This window comes from Oncorhynchus keta, chromosome 1, assembly GCF_023373465.1.
Source record: "Oncorhynchus keta strain PuntledgeMale-10-30-2019 chromosome 1, Oket_V2, whole genome shotgun sequence".
In the NCBI taxonomy this organism is placed as follows: Eukaryota; Metazoa; Chordata; class Actinopteri; order Salmoniformes; family Salmonidae; genus Oncorhynchus; species Oncorhynchus keta.
The window spans coordinates 81,931,867-81,954,507 of record NC_068421.1 but is presented as its reverse complement, the minus strand read 5'-3'; the positions used below and the strand labels follow the sequence as shown (position 1 = coordinate 81,954,507).

The 22,641-nt window shown below is 37.1% G+C and overlaps 1 protein-coding gene across 1 annotated transcript; it reads left to right on the top strand.

Annotated features, from left to right (window-relative positions):
* Positions 1-19,426: 19,426 nt before the first annotated feature.
* Positions 19,427-22,062, top strand: LOC127931335 (transcription initiation factor TFIID subunit 1-like). The gene is made up of 3 exons (XM_052523453.1): positions 19,427-19,450; positions 20,589-21,324; positions 21,776-22,062. The coding sequence occupies exons 1-3, from the start codon at positions 19,427-19,429 to the stop codon at positions 21,829-21,831; spliced, it is 816 nt and encodes a 271-aa protein (XP_052379413.1). The 3' UTR covers positions 21,832-22,062.
* Positions 22,063-22,641: the final 579 nt, after the last annotated feature.

Here is a 22,641-nt window from a genome sequence, read left to right as displayed (position 1 = left end):
ATAATATAAACTTGGTCACTGTCATAATATGAGCTTGGTCACTGTCATAATATGAGCTTGGTCACTGTCATAATATGAATGTGGTCACTGTCATAATATGAGCTTGGTCACTGTCATAATATGAACTTGGTCACTGTCATAATATGAACGTGGTCACTGTCATAATATGAACTTGGTCACTGTCATAATATGAGCTTGGTCACTGTCATGAATGTGGTCACTGTCATAAAAAGCTTGGTCACTGTCATAATATGAACTTGGTCACTGTCATAATATGAACTTGGTCACTGTCATAATATGAACTTGGTCACTGTCATAATATGAACTTGGTCACTGTCATAATATGAATTTGGTCACTGTCATAATATGAATGTGGTCACTGTCATAATATGAGCTTGGTCACTGTCATAATATGAACTTGGTCACTGTCATAATATGAACTTGGTCACTGTCATAATATGAGCTTGGTCACTGTCATAATATGAACTTGGTCACTGTCATAATATGGACGTGGTCACTGTCATGATATGAGCTTGGTCACTGTCATAATATAAACTTGGTCACTGTCATAATATAAACTTGGTCACTGTCATAATATGAACGTGGTCACTGTCATAATATGAACTTGGTCACTGTCATAATATGAGCTTGGTCACTGTCATAATATGAATGTGGTCACTGTCATAATATGAGCTTGGTCACTGTCATAATATGAACTTGGTCACTGTCATAATATAAACTTGGTCACTGTCATAATATAAACTTGGTCACTGTCATGATATGAGCTTGGTCACTGTCATAATATAAACTTGGTCACTGTCATAATATAAACTTGGTCACTGTCATAATATGGACGTGGTCACTGTCATAATATGAATGTGGTCACTGTCATAATATGAATTTGGTCACTGTCATAATATGAACTTGATCACTTTCATAATATGAACTTGGTCACTGTCATAATATGAACTTGATCACTGTCATAATATGAGCTTGGTCACTGTCATAATATGAACTTGGTCACTGTCATAATATGAGCTTGGTCACTGTCATAATATGAACTTGGTCACTGTCATAATATGAGCTTGGTCACTGTCATAATATGAACTTGATCACTGTCATAATATGAGCTTGGTCACTGTCATAATATGAACTTGATCACTGTCATAATATGAACTTGGTCACTGTCATAATATGAACTTGGTTACTGTCATAATATGAATTTGGTCACTGTCATGATATGAACGTGGTCACTGTCATAATATGAATTTGGTCACTGTCATAATATGAACGTGGTCACTGTCATGATATGAACGTGGTCACTGTCATAATATGAACTTGGTCACTGTCATAATATGAGCTTGGTCACTGTCATAATATGAATGTGGTCACTGTCATAATATGAGCTTGGTCACTGTCATAATATGAACTTGGTCACTGTCATAATATGAACGTGGTCACTGTCATAATATGAACTTGGTCACTGTCATAATTGGAGCTTGGTCACTGTCATAATATGAATGTGGTCACTGTCATAATATGAGCTTGGTCACTGTCATAATATGAACTTGGTCACTGTCATAATATGAGCTTGGTCACTGTCATAATATGAACTTGGTCACTGTCATAATATGAATTTGGTCACTGTCATAATATGAATGTGGTCACTGTCATAATATGAGCTTGGTCACTGTCATAATATGAACTTGATCACTTTCATAATATGAACTTGGTCACTGTCATAATATGAGCTTGGTCACTGTCATAATATGAGCTTGGTCACTGTCATAATATGAACTTGGTCACTGTCATAATATGGACGTGGTCACTGTCATGATATGAACTTGGTCACTGTCATAATATAAACTTGGACACTGTCATAATATAAACTTGGTCACTGTCATGATATGAACGTGGTCACTGTCATAATATGAACTTGGTCACTGTCATAATATGGACGTGGTCACTGTCATAATATAATATGAACTTGGTCACTGTCATAATATGAATGTGGTCACTGTCATAATATGAGCTTGGTCACTGTCATAATATGAACTTGATCACTGTCATAATATGAACTTGGTCACTGTCATAATATAAACTTGGTCACTGTCATGATATGAGCTTGGTCACTGTCATAATATGAGCTTGGTCACTGTCATAATATGAACTTGATCACTTTCATAATATGAACTTGGTCACTGTCATAATATGAACTTGGTCACTGTCATAATATGAACTTGGTCACTGTCATAATATGAACTTGGTCACTGTCATAATATGAGCTTTGTCACTGTCATAATATAAACTTGGTCACTGTCATAATATAAACTTGGTCACTGTCATAATATAAACTTGGTCACTGTCATGATATGAGCTTGGTCACTGTCATAATATAAACTTGGTCACTGTCATGATATGAACGTGGTCACTGTCATAATATGAGCTTGGTCACTGTCATAATATGAACTTGGTCACTGTCATAATATGAGCTTGGTCACTGTCATAATATAAACTTGGTCACTGTCATAATCATAAACTTGGTCACTGTCATGATATGAGCTTGGTCACTGTCATAATATAAACTTGGTCACTGTCATGATATGAACGCTTGGTCACTGTCATAATATGAACTTGGTCACTGTCATAATATGAACTTGGTCACTGTCATGAGCTTGGTCACTGTCATAATATGAGCTTGGTCACTGTCATAATATGAACTTGGTCACTGTCATAATATGGAGCTTGGTCACTGTCATAATATGAACTTGGTCACTGTCATAATATGAGCTTGGTCACTGTCATAATATGAGCTTGGTCACTGTCATAATATGAATTGGTCACTGTCATAATATGAGCTTGGTCACTGTCATAATATGAACGTGGTCACTGTCATAATATGAACTTGGTCACTGTCATAATATGAAGCTTGGTCACTGTCATAATATGAATGTGGTCACTGTCATAATATGAGCTTGGTCACTGTCATAATATGAACTTGGTCACTGTCATAATATGAACTTGGTCACTGTCATAATATGAACTTGGTCACTGTCATAATATGAACTTGGTCACTGTCATAATATGAATTTGGTCACTGTCATAATATGAATTGGTCACTGTCACTGTCATAATATGAACTTGGTCACTGTCATAATATGAACTTGGTCACTGTCATAATATGAACTTGGTCACTGTCATAATATGAGCTTGGTCACTGTCATAATATGAATAATTGGTCACTGTCATAATATGAACTTGGTCACTGTCATAATATGAGCTTGGTCACTGTCATAATATGAACTTGGTCACTGTCATAATATAAACTTGGTCACTGTCATAATATGAACTTGGTCACTGTCATAATATGAGCTTGGTCACTGTCATAATATGAACTTGGTCACTGTCATAATTGGAGCTTGGTCACTGTCATAATATGAGCTTGGTCACTGTCATAATATGAATGCTTGGTCACTGTCATAATATGAGCTTGGTCACTGTCATAATATGAACTTGGTCACTGTCATAATATGAACTTGGTCACTGTCATAATATGAACTTGGTCACTGTCATAATAGGAGCTTGGTCACTGTCATAATATGAATGTGGTCACTGTCATAAAATGAGCTTGGTCACTGTCATAATATGAACTTGGTCACTGTCATAATATGAACTTGGTCACTGTCATAATATGAACTTGGACTGTCATAATATGAATTTGGTCACTGTCATAATATGAATGTGGTCACTGTCATAATATGAGCTTGGTCACTGTCATAATATGAACTTGATCACTTTCATAATATGAACTTGGTCACTGTCATAATATGAGCTTGGTCACTGTCATAATATGAGCTTGGTCACTGTCATAATATGAACTTGGTCACTGTCATAATATGGACGTGTCACTGTCATGATATGAGCTTGGTCACTGTCATAATATAAACTTGGTCACTGTCATAATATAAACTTGGTCACTGTCATGATATGAACGTGGTCACTGTCATAATATGAACTTGGTCACTGTCATAATATGGAACTTGGTCACTGTCATAATATGAATGTGGTCACTGTCATAATATGAGCTATGAACTTGGTCACTGTCATAATATGAACTGTCATAATATGAACTTGGTCACTGTCATAATATGAACGTGGTCACTGTCATAATATGAACTTGGTCACTGTCATAAACTTGGTCACTGTCATAATATGAAGCTTGGTCACTGTCATAATATGAACTGTCATAATATTGGTCACTGTCATAATATGAACTTGGTCACTGTCATAATATGAACTTGGTCACTGTCATAATATGAACTTGGTCACTGTCATAATATGAACTTGGTCACTGTCATAATATGAGCTTGGTCACTGTCATAATATGAACTTGGTCACTGTCATAATGTCATAATATACTTGGAGTCATAATATGTGGTCACTGTCATAATATGTCATAATATGAATATGAGTGGGTCACTGTCATAATATGAGCTTGGTCACTGTCATAATATGAACTTGGTCACTGTCATAATATGAGTCTTGGTCACTGTCATAATATGAACTTGGTCACTGTCATAATATGAATTTGGTCACTGTCATAATATGAATGTGGTCACTGTCATAATATGAGCTTGGTCACTGTCATAATATGAACTTGATCACTTTCATAATATGAACTTGGTCACTGTCATGAGCTTGGTCATCATAATATGAGCTTGGTCACTGTCATAATATGAATCACTGTCATAATATGGACGTGGTCACTGTCATAATATGAACTTGGTCACTGTCATAATATAAACTTGGACACTGTCATAATATAAACTTGGTCACTGTCATGATATGAACGTGGTCACTGTCATAATATGAACTTGGTCACTGTCATAATATGGACGTGGTCACTGTCATAATATGAACTTGGTCACTGTCATAATATGAATGTGGTCACTGTCATAATATGAGCTTGGTCACTGTCATAATATGAACTTGATCACTGTCATAATATGAACTTGGTCACTGTCATAATATAAACTTGGTCACTGTCATGATATGAGCTTGGTCACTGTCATAATATAAACTTGCTCACTGTCATAATATAAACTTGGTCACTGTCATGATATGAACTTGGTCACTGTCATAATATGAACTTGGTCACTGTCATAATATGAATTTGGTCACTGTCATAATATGAACTTGGTCACTGTCATAATATGAATTTGGTCACTGTCATAATATGAACTTGGTCACTGTCATAATATGAGCTTTGTCACTGTCATAATATAAACTTGGTCACTGTCATAATATAAACTTGGTCACTGTCATAATATAAACTTGGTCACTGTCATGATATGAGCTTGGTCACTGTCATAATATAAACTTGGTCACTGTCATGATATGAACGTGGTCACTGTCATAATATGAGCTTGGTCACTGTCATAATATGAACTTGGTCACTGTCATAATATGAGCTTTGTCACTGTCATAATATAAACTTGGTCACTGTCATAATATAAACTTGGTCACTGTCATGATATGAGCTTGGTCACTGTCATAATATAAACTTGGTCACTGTCATGATATGAGCGTGGTCACGTGGTCACTGTCATAATATGAACTTGGTCACTGTCATAATATGAACTTGGTCACTGTCACTTGGTCACTGTCATAATATGAGCTTGGTCACTGTCATAATATGAACTTGGTCACTGTCATAATATGAGCTTGGTCACTGTCATAATATGAACTTGGTCACTGTCATAATATTGGAGCTTGGTCACTGTCATAATATGAGCTTGGTCACTGTCATAATATGAGCTTGGTCACTGTCATAATATGAATGTGGTCACTGTCATAAAATGAGCTTGGTCACTGTCATAATATGAACTTGGTCACTGTCATAATATGAACTTGGTCACTGTCATAATATGAACTTGGTCACTGTCATAATATGAACTTGGTCACTGTCATAATATGAATTTGGTCACTGTCATAATATGAATGTGGTCACTGTCATAATATGAGCTTGGTCACTGTCATAATATGAACTTGATCACTTTCATAATATGAACTTGGTCACTGTCATAATATGAGCTTGGTCACTGTCATAATATGAGCTTGGTCACTGTCATAATATGAACTTGGTCACTGTCATAATATGGACGTGGTCACTGTCATGATATGAGCTTGGTCACTGTCATAATATAAACTTGGTCACTGTCATAATATAAACTTGGTCACTGTCATGATATGAACGTGGTCACTGTCATAATATGAACTTGGTCACTGTCATAATTGGAGCTTGGTCACTGTATAATATGAATGTGGTCACTGTCATAATATGAGCTTGGTCACTGTCATAATATGAACTTGGTCACTGTCATAATATGAACGTGGTCACTGTCATAATATGAACTTGGTCACTGTCATAATATGAGCTTGGTCACTGTCATAATATGAATGTGGTCACTGTCATAATATGAGCTTGGTCACTGTCATAATATGAACTTGGTCACTGTCATAATATGAACTTGGTCACTGTCATAATATGAGCTTGGTCACTGTCATAATATGAACTTGGTCACTGTCATAATATGAATTTGGTCACTGTCATGATATGAGCTTGGTCACTGTCATAATATGAGCTTGGTCACTGTCATAATATGAACTTGATCACTTTCATAATATGAACTTGGTCACTGTCATAATATGAGCTTGGTCACTGTCATAATATGAGCTTGGTCACTGTCATAATATGAACTTGGTCACTGTCATAATATGGACGTGGTCACTGTCATGATATGAACTTGGTCACTGTCATAATATAAACTTGGACACTGTCATAATATAAACTTGGTCACTGTCATGATATGAACGTGGTCACTGTCATAATATGAACTTGGTCACTGTCATAATATGGACGTGGTCACTGTCATAATATAATATGAACTTGGTCACTGTCATAATATGAATGTGGTCACTGTCATAATATGAGCTTGGTCACTGTCATAATATGAACTTGATCACTGTCATAATATGAACTTGGTCACTGTCATAATATAAACTTGGTCACTGTCATGATATGAGCTTGGTCACTGTCATAATATAAACTTGCTCACTGTCATAATATAAACTTGGTCACTGTCATGATATGAACGTGGTCACTGTCATAATATGAACTTGGTCACTGTCATAATATGAATTTGGTCACTGTCATAATATGAACTTGGTCACTGTCATAATATGAATTTGGTCACTGTCATAATATGAACTTGGTCACTGTCATAATATGAGCTTTGTCACTGTCATAATATAAACTTGGTACTGTCTTGGTCACTGTCATAATATAAACTTGGTCACTGTCATAATATAAACTTGGTCACTGTCATGATATGAGCTTGGTCACTGTCATAATATAAACTTGGTCACTGTCATGATATGAACGTGGTCACTGTCATAATATGAGCTTGGTCACTGTCATAATATGAACTTGGTCACTGTCATAATATGAGCTTTGTCACTGTCATAATATAAACTTGGTCACTGTCATAATATAAACTTGGTCACTGTCATGATATGAGCTTGGTCACTGTCATAATATAAACTTGGTCACTGTCATGATATGAACTTGGTCACTGTCATAATATGAACTTGGTCACTGTCATAATATGAACTTGGTCACTGTCATAATTGAGCTTGGTCACTGTCATAATATGAGCTTGGTCACTGTCATAATATGAACTTGGTCACTGTCATAATATGAGCTTGGTCACTGTCATAATATGAACTTGGTCACTGTCATAATATGAACTTGGTCACTGGAGCTTGGTCACTGTCATAATATGAACTTGGTCACTGTCATAATATGAATGTGGTCACTGTCATAATATGAGCTTGGTCACTGTCATAATATGAACTTGGTCACTGTCATAATATGAACGTGGTCACTGTCATAATATGAACTTGGTCACTGTCATAATTGGAGCTTGGTCACTGTCATAATATGAATGTGGTCACTGTCATAATATGAGCTTGGTCACTGTCATAATATGAACTTGGTCACTGTCATAATATGAACTTGGTCACTGTCATAATATGAACTTGGTCACTGTCATAATATGAACTTGGTCACTGTCATAATATGAATTTGGTCACTGTCATAATATGAATGTGGTCACTGTCATAATATGAGCTTGGTCACTGTCATAATATGAACTTGATCACTTTCATAATATGAACTTGGTCACTGTCATAATATGAGATTGGTCACTGTCATAATATGAGCTTGGTCACTGTCATAATATGAACTTGGTCACTGTCATAATATGGACGTGGTCACTGTCATGATATGAGCTTGGTCACTGTCATAATATAAACTTGGTCACTGTCATAATATAAACTTGGTCACTGTCATGATATGAACGTGGTCACTGTCATAATATGAACTTGGTCACTGTCATAATATGGACGTGGTCACTGTCATAATATAATATGAACTTGGTCACTGTCATAATATGAATGTGGTCACTGTCATAATATGAGCTTGGTCACTGTCATAATATGAACTTGATCACTGTCATAATATGAACTTGGTCACTGTCATAATATGAACTTGGTCACTGTCATAATATGAATGTGGTAACTGTCATAGTATAAACTTGGTCACTGTCATAATATGAACTTGGTCACTGTCATAATATGGACGTGGTCACTGTCATAATATTATATGAACTTGGTCACTGTCATAATATGAATGTGGTCACTGTCATAATATGAGCTTGGTCACTGTCATAATATGAACTTGATCACTGTCATAATATGAACTTGGTCACTGTCATAATATGAACTTGGTCACTGTCATAACTGTCATGTATAAACTTGGTCACTGTCATAATATAAACTTGGTCACTGTCATAATATAAACTTGGTCACTGTCATGATATGAGCTTGGTCACTGTCATAATATGAACTTGGTCACTGTCATAATATAAACTTGGTCACTGTCATATATGAATGGTCACTGTCATAATATGAGCTTGGTCACTGTCATAATATGAACTTGGTCACTGTCATAATATAAACTTGGTCACTGTCATAATATAAACTTGGTCACTGTCATAATATGAACTTGGTCACTGTCATAATATGAACTTGGTCACTGTCATAATATGAACTTGGTCACTGTCATAATATGAACTTGGTCACTGTCATAATATGAACTTGGTCACTGTCATATTGGAGCTTGGTCATGTCATAATATGAGCTTGGTCACTGTCATAATATGAACTTGGTCACTGTCATAATATGAGCTTGGTCACTGTCATAATATGAACTTGGTCACTGTCATAATGAGCTTGGTCACTGTCATAATATGAGCTTGGTCACTGTCATAATATGAATGTGGTCACTGTCATAATATGAGCTTGGTCACTGTCATAATATGAACTTGGTCACTGTCATAATATGAACTTGGTCACTGTCATAATATGAACTTGGTCACTGTCATAATATGAACTTGGTCACTGTCATAATATGAATTTGGTCACTGTCATAATATGAATGTGGTCACTGTCATAATATGAGCTTGGTCACTGTCATAATATGAACTTGGTCACTGTCATAATATGAACTTGGTCACTGTCATAATATGAGCTTGGTCACTGTCATAATATGAGCTTGGTCACTGTCATAATATGAACTTGGTCACTGTCATAATATGGACGTGGTCACTGTCATGATATGAGCTTGGTCACTGTCATAATATAAACTTGGTCACTGTCATAATATAAACTTGGTCACTGTCATGATATGAACGTGGTCACTGTCATAATATGAACTTGGTCACTGTCATAATATGAGCTTGGTCACTGTCATAATATGAGCTTGGTCACTGTCATAATATGAGCTTGGTCACTGTCATAATATGAACTTGGTCACTGTCATAATATGAACGTGGTCACTGTCATAATATGAACTTGGTCACTGTCATAATTGGAGCTTGGTCACTGTCATAATATGAATGTGGTCACTGTCATAATATGAGCTTGGTCACTGTCATAATATGAACTTGGTCACTGTCATAATATGAACTTGGTCACTGTCATAATATGAGCTTGGTCACTGTCATAATATGAACTTGGTCACTGTCATAATATGAATTTGGTCACTGTCATAATATGAATGTGGTCACTGTCATAATATGAGCTTGGTCACTGTCATAATATGAACTTGATCACTTTCATAATATGAACTTGGTCACTGTCATAATATGAGCTTGGTCACTGTCATAATATGAGCTTGGTCACTGTCATAATATGAACTTGGTCACTGTCATAATATGGACGTGGTCACTGTCATGATATGAACTTGGTCACTGTCATAATATAAACTTGGACACTGTCATAATATAAACTTGGTCACTGTCATGATATGAACGTGGTCACTGTCATAATATGAACTTGGTCACTGTCATAATATGGACGTGGTCACTGTCATAATATAATATGAACTTGGTCACTGTCATAATATGAATGTGGTCACTGTCATAATATGAGCTTGGTCACTGTCATAATATGAACTTGATCACTGTCATAATATGAACTTGGTCACTGTCATAATATAAACTTGGTCACTGTCATGATATGAGCTTGGTCACTGTCATAATATAAACTTGCTCACTGTCATAATATAAACTTGGTCACTGTCATGATATGAACGTGGTCACTGTCATAATATGAACTTGGTCACTGTCATAATATGAATTTGGTCACTGTCATAATATGAACTTGGTCACTGTCATAATATGAATTTGGTCACTGTCATAATATGAACTTGGTCACTGTCATAATATGAGCTTTGTCACTGTCATAATATAAACTTGGTCACTGTCATAATATAAACTTGGTCACTGTCATAATATAAACTTGGTCACTGTCATGATATGAGCTTGGTCACTGTCATAATATAAACTTGGTCACTGTCATGATATGAACGTGGTCACTGTCATAATATGAGCTTGGTCACTGTCATAATATGAACTTGGTCACTGTCATAATATGAGCTTTGTCACTGTCATAATATAAACTTGGTCACTGTCATAATATAAACTTGGTCACTGTCATGATATGAGCTTGGTCACTGTCATAATATAAACTTGGTCACTGTCATGATATGAACGTGGTCACTGTCATAATATGAACTTGGTCACTGTCATAATATGAACTTGGTCACTGTCATAATTGGAGCTTGGTCACTGTCATAATATGAGCTTGGTCACTGTCATAATATGAACTTGGTCACTGTCATAATATGAGCTTGGTCACTGTCATAATATGAACTTGGTCACTGTCATAATTGGAGCTTGGTCACTGTCATAATATGAGCTTGGTCACTGTCATAATATGAATGTGGTCACTGTCATAATATGAGCTTGGTCACTGTCATAATATGAACTTGGTCACTGTCATAATATGAACGTGGTCACTGTCATAATATGAACTTGGTCACTGTCATAATTGGAGCTTGGTCACTGTCATAATATGAATGTGGTCACTGTCATAATATGAGCTTGGTCACTGTCATAATATGAACTTGGTCACTGTCATAATATGAACTTGGTCACTGTCATAATATGAACTTGGTCACTGTCATAATATGAACTTGGTCACTGTCATAATATGAATTTGGTCACTGTCATAATATGAATGTGGTCACTGTCATAATATGAGCTTGGTCACTGTCATAATATGAACTTGATCACTTTCATAATATGAACTTGGTCACTGTCATAATATGAGATTGGTCACTGTCATAATATGAGCTTGGTCACTGTCATAATATGAACTTGGTCACTGTCATAATATGGACGTGGTCACTGTCATGATATGAGCTTGGTCACTGTCATAATATAAACTTGGTCACTGTCATAATATAAACTTGGTCACTGTCATGATATGAACGTGGTCACTGTCATAATATGAACTTGGTCACTGTCATAATATGGACGTGGTCACTGTCATAATATAATATGAACTTGGTCACTGTCATAATATGAACTTGGTCACTGTCATAATATGAACTTGGTCACTGTCATAATATGAACTTGGTCACTGTCATAATATGAACTTGGTCACTGTCATAATATAAACTTGGTCACTGTCATAATATGAACTTGATCACTGTCATAATATAAACTTGGTCACTGTCATAATATGAACTTGGTCACTGTCATAATATGGACGTGGTCACTGTCATAATATTATATGAACTTGGTCACTGTCATAATATGAATGTGGTCACTGTCATAATATGAGCTTGGTCACTGTCATAATATGAACTTGATCACTGTCATAATATGAACTTGGTCACTGTCATAATATGAACTTGGTCACTGTCATAATATGAATGTGGTAACTGTCATAGTATAAACTTGGTCACTGTCATAATATAAACTTGGTCACTGTCATAATATAAACTTGGTCACTGTCATGATATGAGCTTGGTCACTGTCATAATATAAACTTGCTCACTGTCATAATATAAACTTGGTCACTGTCATGATATGAACGTGGTCACTGTCATAATATGAACTTGGTCACTGTCATAATATGAATTTGGTCACTGTCATAATATGAACTTGGTCACTGTCATAATATGAATTTGGTCACTGTCATAATATGAACTTGGTCACTGTCATAATATGAGCTTTGTCACTGTCATAATATAAACTTGGTCACTGTCATAATATAAACTTGGTCACTGTCATAATATAAACTTGGTCACTGTCATGATATGAGCTTGGTCACTGTCATAATATAAACTTGGTCACTGTCATGATATGAACGTCGTCACTGTCATAATATGAACTTGGTCACTGTCATAAATGAGCTTTGAACTTGGTCACTGTCATAATATGAGCTTGGTCACTGTCATAATATAAACTTGGTCACTGTCATAATATGAACTTGGTCACTGTCATAATATAAACTTGGTCACTGTCATGAACTTGGTCACTGTCATAATATGAACTTGGTCACTGTCATATGAACGTGGTCACTGTCATAATATGAACTTGGTCACTGTCATAATATGAACTTGGTCACTGTCATAATATGAACTTGGTCACTGTCATAATTGGAGCTTGGTCACTGTCATAATATGAGCTTGGTCACTGTCATAATATGAACTTGGTCACTGTCATAATATGAGCTTGGTCACTGTCATAATATGAACTTGGTCACTGTCATAATTGAGCTTGGTCACTGTCATAATATGAGCTTGGTCACTGTCATAATATGAACTTGGTCACTGTCATAATATGAACTTGGTCACTGTCATAATATAAACTTGGTCACTGTCATAATATGAACTTGGTCACTGTCGTGATATGAACGTGGTCACTGTCGTAATATGAACTTGGTCACTGTCATAATACTTGGTCACTGTCATAATATGAACTTGGTCACTGTCATAATATAAACTTGGTCACTGTCATGATATGAACGTGGTCACTGTCATAATATGAATTTGGTCACTGTCATAATATGAACTTGATCACTGTCATAACATGAACTTGGTCACTGTCATAATATGAACTTGGTCACTGTCATAATATGAATGTGGTCACTGTCATAATATGAATGTGGTCACTGTCATAATATGAGCTTGGTCACTGTCATAATATGAACTTGATCACTGTCATAATATGAACTTGGTCACTGTCATAATATGAACTTGATCACTGTCATAATATGAGCTTGGTCACTGTCATAATATGAACTTGATCACTGTCATAATATGAGCTTGGTCACTGTCATAATATGAACTTGATCACTGTCATAATATGAGCTTGGTCACTGTCATAATATGAACTTGGTCACTGTCATGATATGAGCTTGGTCACTGTCATAATATGAACTTGGTCACTGTCATAATATGAACTTGGTCACTGTCATAATATGAACTTGGTCACTGTCATAATATGAACTTGGTCACTGTCATAATATAAACTTGGTCACTGTCATAATATAAACTTGGTCACTGTCATGAATAGCTTGGTCACTGTCATAATATGAACTTGGTCACTGTCATAATATGAACTTGGTCACTGTCATAATATGAACTTGGTCACTGTCATAATATGAACTTGGTCACTGTCATAATTGATCATAATATGAGCTTGGTCACTGTCATAATATGAACTTGGTCACTGTCATAATATGAGCTTGGTCACTGTCATAATATGAACTTGGTCACTGTCATAATTGGAGCTTGGTCACTGTCATAATATGAACTTGGTCACTGTCATAATATGAACTTGGTCACTGTCATAATATAAACTTGGTCACTGTCATAATATGAACTTGGTCACTGTCGTGATATGAACGTGGTCACTGTCGTAATATGAACTTGGTCACTGTCATAATATGAGCTTTGTCACTGTCATAATATAAACTTGGTCACTGTCATAATATAAACTTGGTCACTGTCATAATATGAACTTGATCACTGTCATAATATGAGCTTGGTCACTGTCATAATATGAACTTGATCACTGTCATAATATGAGCTTGGTCACTGTCATAATATGAACTTGGTCACTGTCATAATATGAACTTGGTCACTGTCATAATATGAACTTGGTCACTGTCATAATATGAACTTGGTCACTGTCATAATATGAACTTGGTCACTGTCATAATATGAGCTTGGTCACTGTCATAATATGACTGTCATACTTGGTCAGCTTGGTCACTGTCATAATATGAACTTGTCACTGTCATAATATAAACTTGGTCACTGTCATGATATGAGCTTGGTCACTGTCATAATATAAACTTGGTCACTGTCATAATATGAACGTGGTCACTGTCATAATATGAGTCATGATATGAACGTGGTCACTGTCATAATATGAGCTTGGTCACTGTCATAATATGAACTTGGTCACTGTCATAATATAAACTTGGTCACTGTCATAATATGAACTTGGTCACTGTCATAATATGAGCTTGGTCACTGTCATAATATAAACTTGGTCACTGTCATAATATAAACTTGGTCACTGTCATAATATAAACTTGGTCACTGTCATGATATGAGCTTGGTCACTGTCATAATATAAACTTGGTCACTGTCATAATATGGACGTCGTCACTGTCATAATATGAACTTGGTCACTGTCATAATATGAATGTGGTCACTGTCATAATATGAATGTGGTCACTGTCATAATATGAGCTTGGTCACTGTCATAATATGAACTTGATCACTTTCATAATATGAACTTGGTCACTGTCATAATATGAACTTGATCACTGTCATAATATGAGCTTGGTCACTGTCATAATATGAACTTGATCACTGTCATAATATGAGCTTGGTCACTGTCATAATATGAACTTGATCACTGTCATAATATGAGCTTGGTCACTGTCATAATATGAACTTGATCACTGTCATAATATGAACTTGATCACTGTCATAATATGAACTTGATCACTGTCATAATATGAACTTGGTCACTGTCATAATATGAACTTGGTCACTGTCATAATATGAATTTGGTCACTGTCATGATATGAACGTGGTCACTGTCATAATATGAATTTGGTCACTGTCATAATATGAACGTGGTCACTGTCATGATATGAACGTGGTCACTGTCATAATATGAACTTGGTCACTGTCATAATTGGAGCTTGGTCACTGTCATAATATGAATGTGGTCACTGTCATAATATGAGCTTGGTCACTGTCATAATATGAACTTGGTCACTGTCATAATATGAACTTGGTCACTGTCATAATATGAGCTTGGTCACTGTCATAATATGAACTTGGTCACTGTCATAATATGAACTTGGTCACTGTCATAATATGAACTTGGTCACTGTCATAATATGAACTTGATCACTGTCATAATATGAACTTGATCACTGTCATAATATGAGCTTGGTCACTGTCATAATATGAATGTGGTCACTGTCATAATATGAGCTTGGTCACTGTCATAATATGAACTTGATCACTGTCATAATATGAACTTGGTCACTGTCATAATATGAACTTGGTCACTGTCATAATATGAGCTTGGTCACTGTCATAATATGAACTTGGTCACTGTCATAATATGAATTTGGTCACTGTCATAATATGAATGTGGTCACTGTCATAATATGAGCTTGGTCACTGTCATAATATGAACTTGATCACTTTCATAATATGAACTTGGTCACTGTCATAATATGAATTTGGTCACTGTCATAATATGAATGTGGTCACTGTCATGATATGAACGTGGTCACTGTCATAATATGAACTTGGTCACTGTCATAATTGGAGCTTGGTCACTGTCATAATATGAGCTTGGTCACTGTCATAATATGAACTTGGTCACTGTCATAATATGAGCTTGGTCACTGTCATAATATAAACTTGGTCACTGTCATAATATGAACTTGGTCACTGTCGTGATATGAACGTGGTCACTGTCGTAATATGAACTTGGTCACTGTCATAATATGAGCTTTGTCATTGTCATAATATAAACTTGGTCACTGTCATAATATAAACTTGGTCACTGTCATAATATGAGCTTGGTCACTGTCATAATATAAACTTGGTCACTGTCATGATATGAACGTGGTCACTGTCATAATATGAGCTTGGTCACTGTCATAATATGAGCTTGGTCACTGTCATAATATAAACTTGGTCACTGTCATAATATAAACTTGGTCACTGTCATGATATGAACGTGGTCACTGTCATAATATGAACTTGGTCACTGTCATAATATGAACTTGGTCACTGTCGTAATATGAACTTGGTCACTGTCATAATATGAACTTGATCACTGTCATAATATGAACTTGGTCACTGTCATAATATGAGCTTGGTCACTGTCATAATATGAGCTTGGTCACTGTCATAATATGAACTTGGTCACTGTCATAATATGGACGTGGTCACTGTCATAATATGAACTTGGTCACTGTCATAATATGAATGTGGTCACTGTCATAATATGAATGTGGTCACTGTCATAATATGAGCTTGGTCACTGTCATAATATGAACTTGATCACTTTCATAATATGAACTTGGTCACTGTCATAATATGAACTTGATCACTGTCATAATATGAGCTTGGTCACTGTCATAATATGAACTTGATCACTGTCATAATATGAGCTTGGTCACTGTCATAATATGAACTTGATCACTGTCATAATATGAACTTGATCACTGTCATAATATGAACTTGATCACTGTCATAATATGAACTTGGTCACTGTCATAATATGAACTTGGTTACTGTCATAATATGAATTTGGTCACTGTCATGATATGAACGTGGTCACTGTCATAATATGAATTTGGTCACTGTCATAATATGAACGTGGTCACTGTCATGATATGAACGTGGTCACTGTCATAATATGAACTTGGTCACTGTCATAATTGGAGCTTGGTCACTGTCATAATATGAATGTGGTCACTGTCATAATATGAGCTTGGTCACTGTCATAATATGAACTTGATCACTGTCATAATATGAACTTGGTCACTGTCATAATATGAACTTGGTCACTGTCATAATATGAGCTTGGTCACTGTCATAATATGAACTTGGTCACTGTCATAATATGAATTTGGTCACTGTCATAATATGAATGTGGTCACTGTCATAATATGAGCTTGGTCACTGTCATAATATGAATTTGGTCACTGTCATGATATGAACGTGGTCACTGTCATAATATGAATTTGGTCACTGTCATAATATGAACTTGATCACTGTCATAATATGAACTTGGTCACTGTCATAATATGAACTTGGTCACTGTCATAATATGAACTTGGTCACTGTCATAATATGAACTTGGTCACTGTCATAATATGAACTTGGTCACTGTCATAATATGAACTTGGTTACTGTCATAATATGAACTTGATAACTGTCATAATATGAACTTGGTCACTGTCATAATATGAACTTGGTCACTGTCATAATATGAACTTGGTCACTGTCATAATATGAGCTTGGTCACTGTCATAATATGAACTTGGTCACTGTCATAATATGAGCTTGGTCACTGTCATAATATGAACTTGGTCACTGTCATAATATGAACTTGGTCACTGTCATAATATGAACTTGGTCACTGTCATAATATGAGCTTGGTCACTGTCATAATATGAACTTGATCACTTTCATAAGATGAGCTTGGTCACTGTCATAATATAAACTTGGTCCCTGTCATAATATGAGCTTTGTCACTGTCATAATACGAATTTGGTCACTGTCATAATATGAGCTTGGTCACTGTCATAATATGAATTTGGTCACTGTCATGATATGAACGTGGTCACTGTCATAATATGAATTTGGTCACTGTCATAATATGAACTTGATCACTGTCATAATATGAACTTGGTCACTGTCATAATATGAGCTTGGTCACTGTCATAATATAAACTTGGTCACTGTCATAATATGAGCTTTGTCACTGTCATAATACGAATTTGGTCACTGTCATAATATGAGCTTGGTCACTGTCATAATATGAATTTGGTCACTGTCATGATATGAACGTGGTCACTGTCATAATATGAATTTGGTCACTGTCATAATATGAACTTGATCACTGTCATAATATGAACTTGGTCACTGTCATAATATGAACTTGGTCACTGTCATAATATGAACTTGGTCACTGTCATAATATGAGCTTGGTCACTGTCATAATATGAGCTTGGTCACTGTCATATAAACTTGGTCACTGTCATAATACGAATTTGGTCACTGTCATAATATGAGCTTGGTCACTGTCATAATATGAGCTTGTTCACTGTCATAATATGAGCTTGGTCGCTGTCATAATATGAACTTGGTCACTGATGGTAATCTATAACTGAAGCGTGTTTGTATTTCATTATCAGATGCCCAGTATATGATGTTTGCTCATCAGATGTCCAGTGTGATGTTTGTTTTGAAGACAGGTGCCAAACACTCATCATCTGTTTGAACCGCAGACAAACAGAGCATGATTTTACAGAGTAATGGATATCCACTCAGTAACCATGGCAATGATGCAAACCAGGTTTTACATATTGACATTAGAATGTCAGTGGCTGTAAAGACTTTGCATATTGACTTTGTACTACTAAACAAGGCAATGCTGTCATTCCAAAATGCACAATATATTACATAAATATTCCCTATCCCACCTAGGGAAAGAGTAGAACAGTAATGTAGTTATGAAATGACCAGACCTAATGTATGTCATAAGGGAATCTTTCAAACAGTAGCCTTGCAGCATCAGGCTGCATATTTTCTACATTCTGGATTAGAAAGCCAGGCACACGCTCTATAGCAAGCTGAGACACACTAAAGAGGCTTTTGGCAGCTCATTGATAGCCAAATGGTGGCTAATGCTGGGGCCCCTGTTGGAGTGGCTTGAGGAAAGTTGGCTTATTATGTTTCCATGGATTTGAGGGCCGGAATTGGGGAGGAGCGGTGTGGAGGCAGGGAGTTGAAAGCAGCTTCCGCTTCCAATATTTCCTGCTGTTCTGTTCCCAGAATGCATTACCCTCAGCATTGACATGGGTTTCTAAGCACATGACAGGGTCCTCAAAGAAAGCATCCGTTAAGAACAGGGTTTTCTTTTCTCTTTCTCTCTTGTTTGTTGCCAGTCCGCTATGTGTGTTGTGTTCATATCTTGAACACAGAGAATTGGAAGTGAAATAAGGCCACTGTGACCAAATTATAGTGTATTACATTTACTCCAGAACTGAAAACCAACATTTACTATGCGGGGAGGGAGTCAAGTCATTGAGACTGACTAAAAGCACGTGGTACAAGTTTTTAATTTCTGATGCAATGTTTTACAGGAAGAAGCTATTTATTTTGTGTGTATATTATTGAGATGTACATCTAATGATTGACATGTGCATTGATGTTGAGTATTATATGCAGTATGCAAATGTGTAGCTTACGGAAGTGATTGATTAAATATATTTTCAATGTTACACTAACATCTTTGTTATCTCTAACACAACATTTAGCTGAAATAAAAGCCACAGAATGTTATGTATGAAAGCAAATGAAACCCAGAAGTATCAGCGGTTTCACCTCCCTGTTCCCTAAAGGGCTGTCTTTGGCCGTATTTCAAATATTTCTCTACAAAGAAAGCAAACAATGTACTCTGGAGAGATAGAGATCCTCCCCAGCCTGTCTTCATTAGCAGTTGTGTTATTCTCTTGTAACCCACAAGGAGCCATCGTTCCACCTTGAGATGTGTCTGTATTTCATTTATTGTGGCGTTGGGTTTAGTGCTAACTGCCCGTTATCCTTGATGTACTGTTATTGTATAGGCCTAGCTGTGTTTCTCTATAACCACTATTCCAATTGGGTTCTCTTTCAGAGAGCCTGGTGTACATGTTCTAATCAATACCCTCCAACCAGCCCGGTCCTCCCTCCTCGCTACTTCCCAGCAAACCCATTAGCACTTCACATTATATGACAACCATTTATCAACTCTCTTTCCAGAGGGTTGAACCTGCTGAAAATGCTCTGTGCCATAGCCTTCAGGTCCACAGGTCCAGGGCTGGACAACATCAGGACAGGGTGGAGTTCCACCACAGAGGACAGCACAGGGCTGGACAACATCAGGACAGGGTGGAGTTCCACCACAGAGGCTGCACAGGGCTGGACAACATCAGGACAGGGTGGAGTTCCACCACAGAGGACAGCACAGGGCTGGACAACATCAGGACAGGGTGGAGTTCCACCACAGAGGACAGCACAGGGCTGGACAACATCAGGACAGGGTGGAGTTCCACCACAGAGGACAGCACAGGGCTGGACAACATCAGGACAGGGTGGAGTTCCACCACAGAGGACAGCACAGGGCTGGACAACATCAGGACAGGGTGGAGTTCCACCACAGAGGACAGCACAGGGCTGGACAACATCAGGACAGGGTGGAGTTCCACCACAGAGGCTGCACAGGGCTGGACAACATCAGGACAGGGTGGAGTTCCACCACAGAGGACAGCACAGGGCTGGACAACATCAGGACAGGGTGGAGTTCCACCACAGAGGACAGCACAGGGCTGGACAACATCAGGACAGGGTGGAGTTCCACCACAGAGGCTGCACAGGGCTGGACAACATCAGGACAGGGTGGAGTTCCACCACAGAGGCTGCACAGGGCTGGACAACATCAGGACAGGGTGGAGTTCCACCACAGAGGACAGCACAGGGCTGGACAACATCAGGACAGGGTGGAGTTCCACCACAGAGGCTGCACAGCAGGAGGTAGGTGAGATCCAACAATCATGTAAAAATGTTGTTTAACACAGATCAACAACAGATTTTATTTATTTATTTCACCTTTATTTAACCAGGTAGGCAAGTTGAGAACAAGTTCTCATTTACAATTGCAACCTGGCCAAGATAAAGCAAAGCAGTTCGACAGATACAACGACACAGAGTTACACATGAAGTAAAACAAACATACAGTCAATAATACAGTATAAACAAGTCTATATACAATGTGAGATGAGCCTTCTGGTCTCTGTAAAATAAAAGCTTGTCGTCATACTATATGTAGAGCAAGACAATGGAACAGCCGAAACCCTCAGTTTGTCCGTGGTGCTCTTCTGCCATAGTTTGTACAATGGACAAAAACACAGCTTAATAATAGCATTTTGTGAGACACAACATGCTCTGTATTCACTGACACACCCCAATGTTTTTGTTTCACCAGATCTTGAGGAGATGGTTCTCTTGGATGTGTGTGGCTCGTTTGGTTTATGGTTATAATGGTCCACACAGGGCAGACCACAATCCACACTAGACCACAAATCTCCTGGAATCTCTGTCCATGTCAGGAGAATATTCATATTACCTTAGTAACATTTATTGTTTTGAAACTTCTGTATGTGTAATGTTTACTGTACATTTGATTGTTTATTTCACTTTTGTATATTTACCTCACTTGCTTTGGCAATGTTAACACATGTTTCCCATGCCAATAAAGCCCCTTGAATTGAATTGAATTGAATAGTAACACCACAAGCCACCTCTTTACAGCACTGCCTTGGGGAGACAGGACCATAAACCAGGGTAGTGGAGAATAACTTGATGGTTACAGACAGAGCTTTGTTTTGGACGGACTGTGTGTGGAAACCCTACTGTATCCCCTCTCTGAGACCAAACCCTAAACCTGTGTGGCCTGCCTCCCAGTCTCTCACATTCATATTCTGCTCTCAAACCACAGTGACAGAAAAGAAAACTCAGCTCTATCTGGAGTCTGGCACACATGTTGTTTTACTCTGCCTTTAAATGAAGCAGTATCACACTAAGAGCCACATTCTTGTAGTATTTTCATATTTACAGTATATTTCTCCTGGTTTGTCCACAGTGAGTACTCTCTCTCCACATCCTGGAATGCAGCTATAGTTATCAGATTATTGGGTTAGCAGTGTGGTGTGTATGTGTGTGTGTGTTACTCTGTGGGAAGCCTCTCTATGGGATTTGTGAAGTAAACAAAGGGGCCAAAATAGGCCACAGTGTTCCCACAAAGTGATGCAATCAGACGTGGGTAGAGGTTAGAGGCAGAACCCAAGGGGG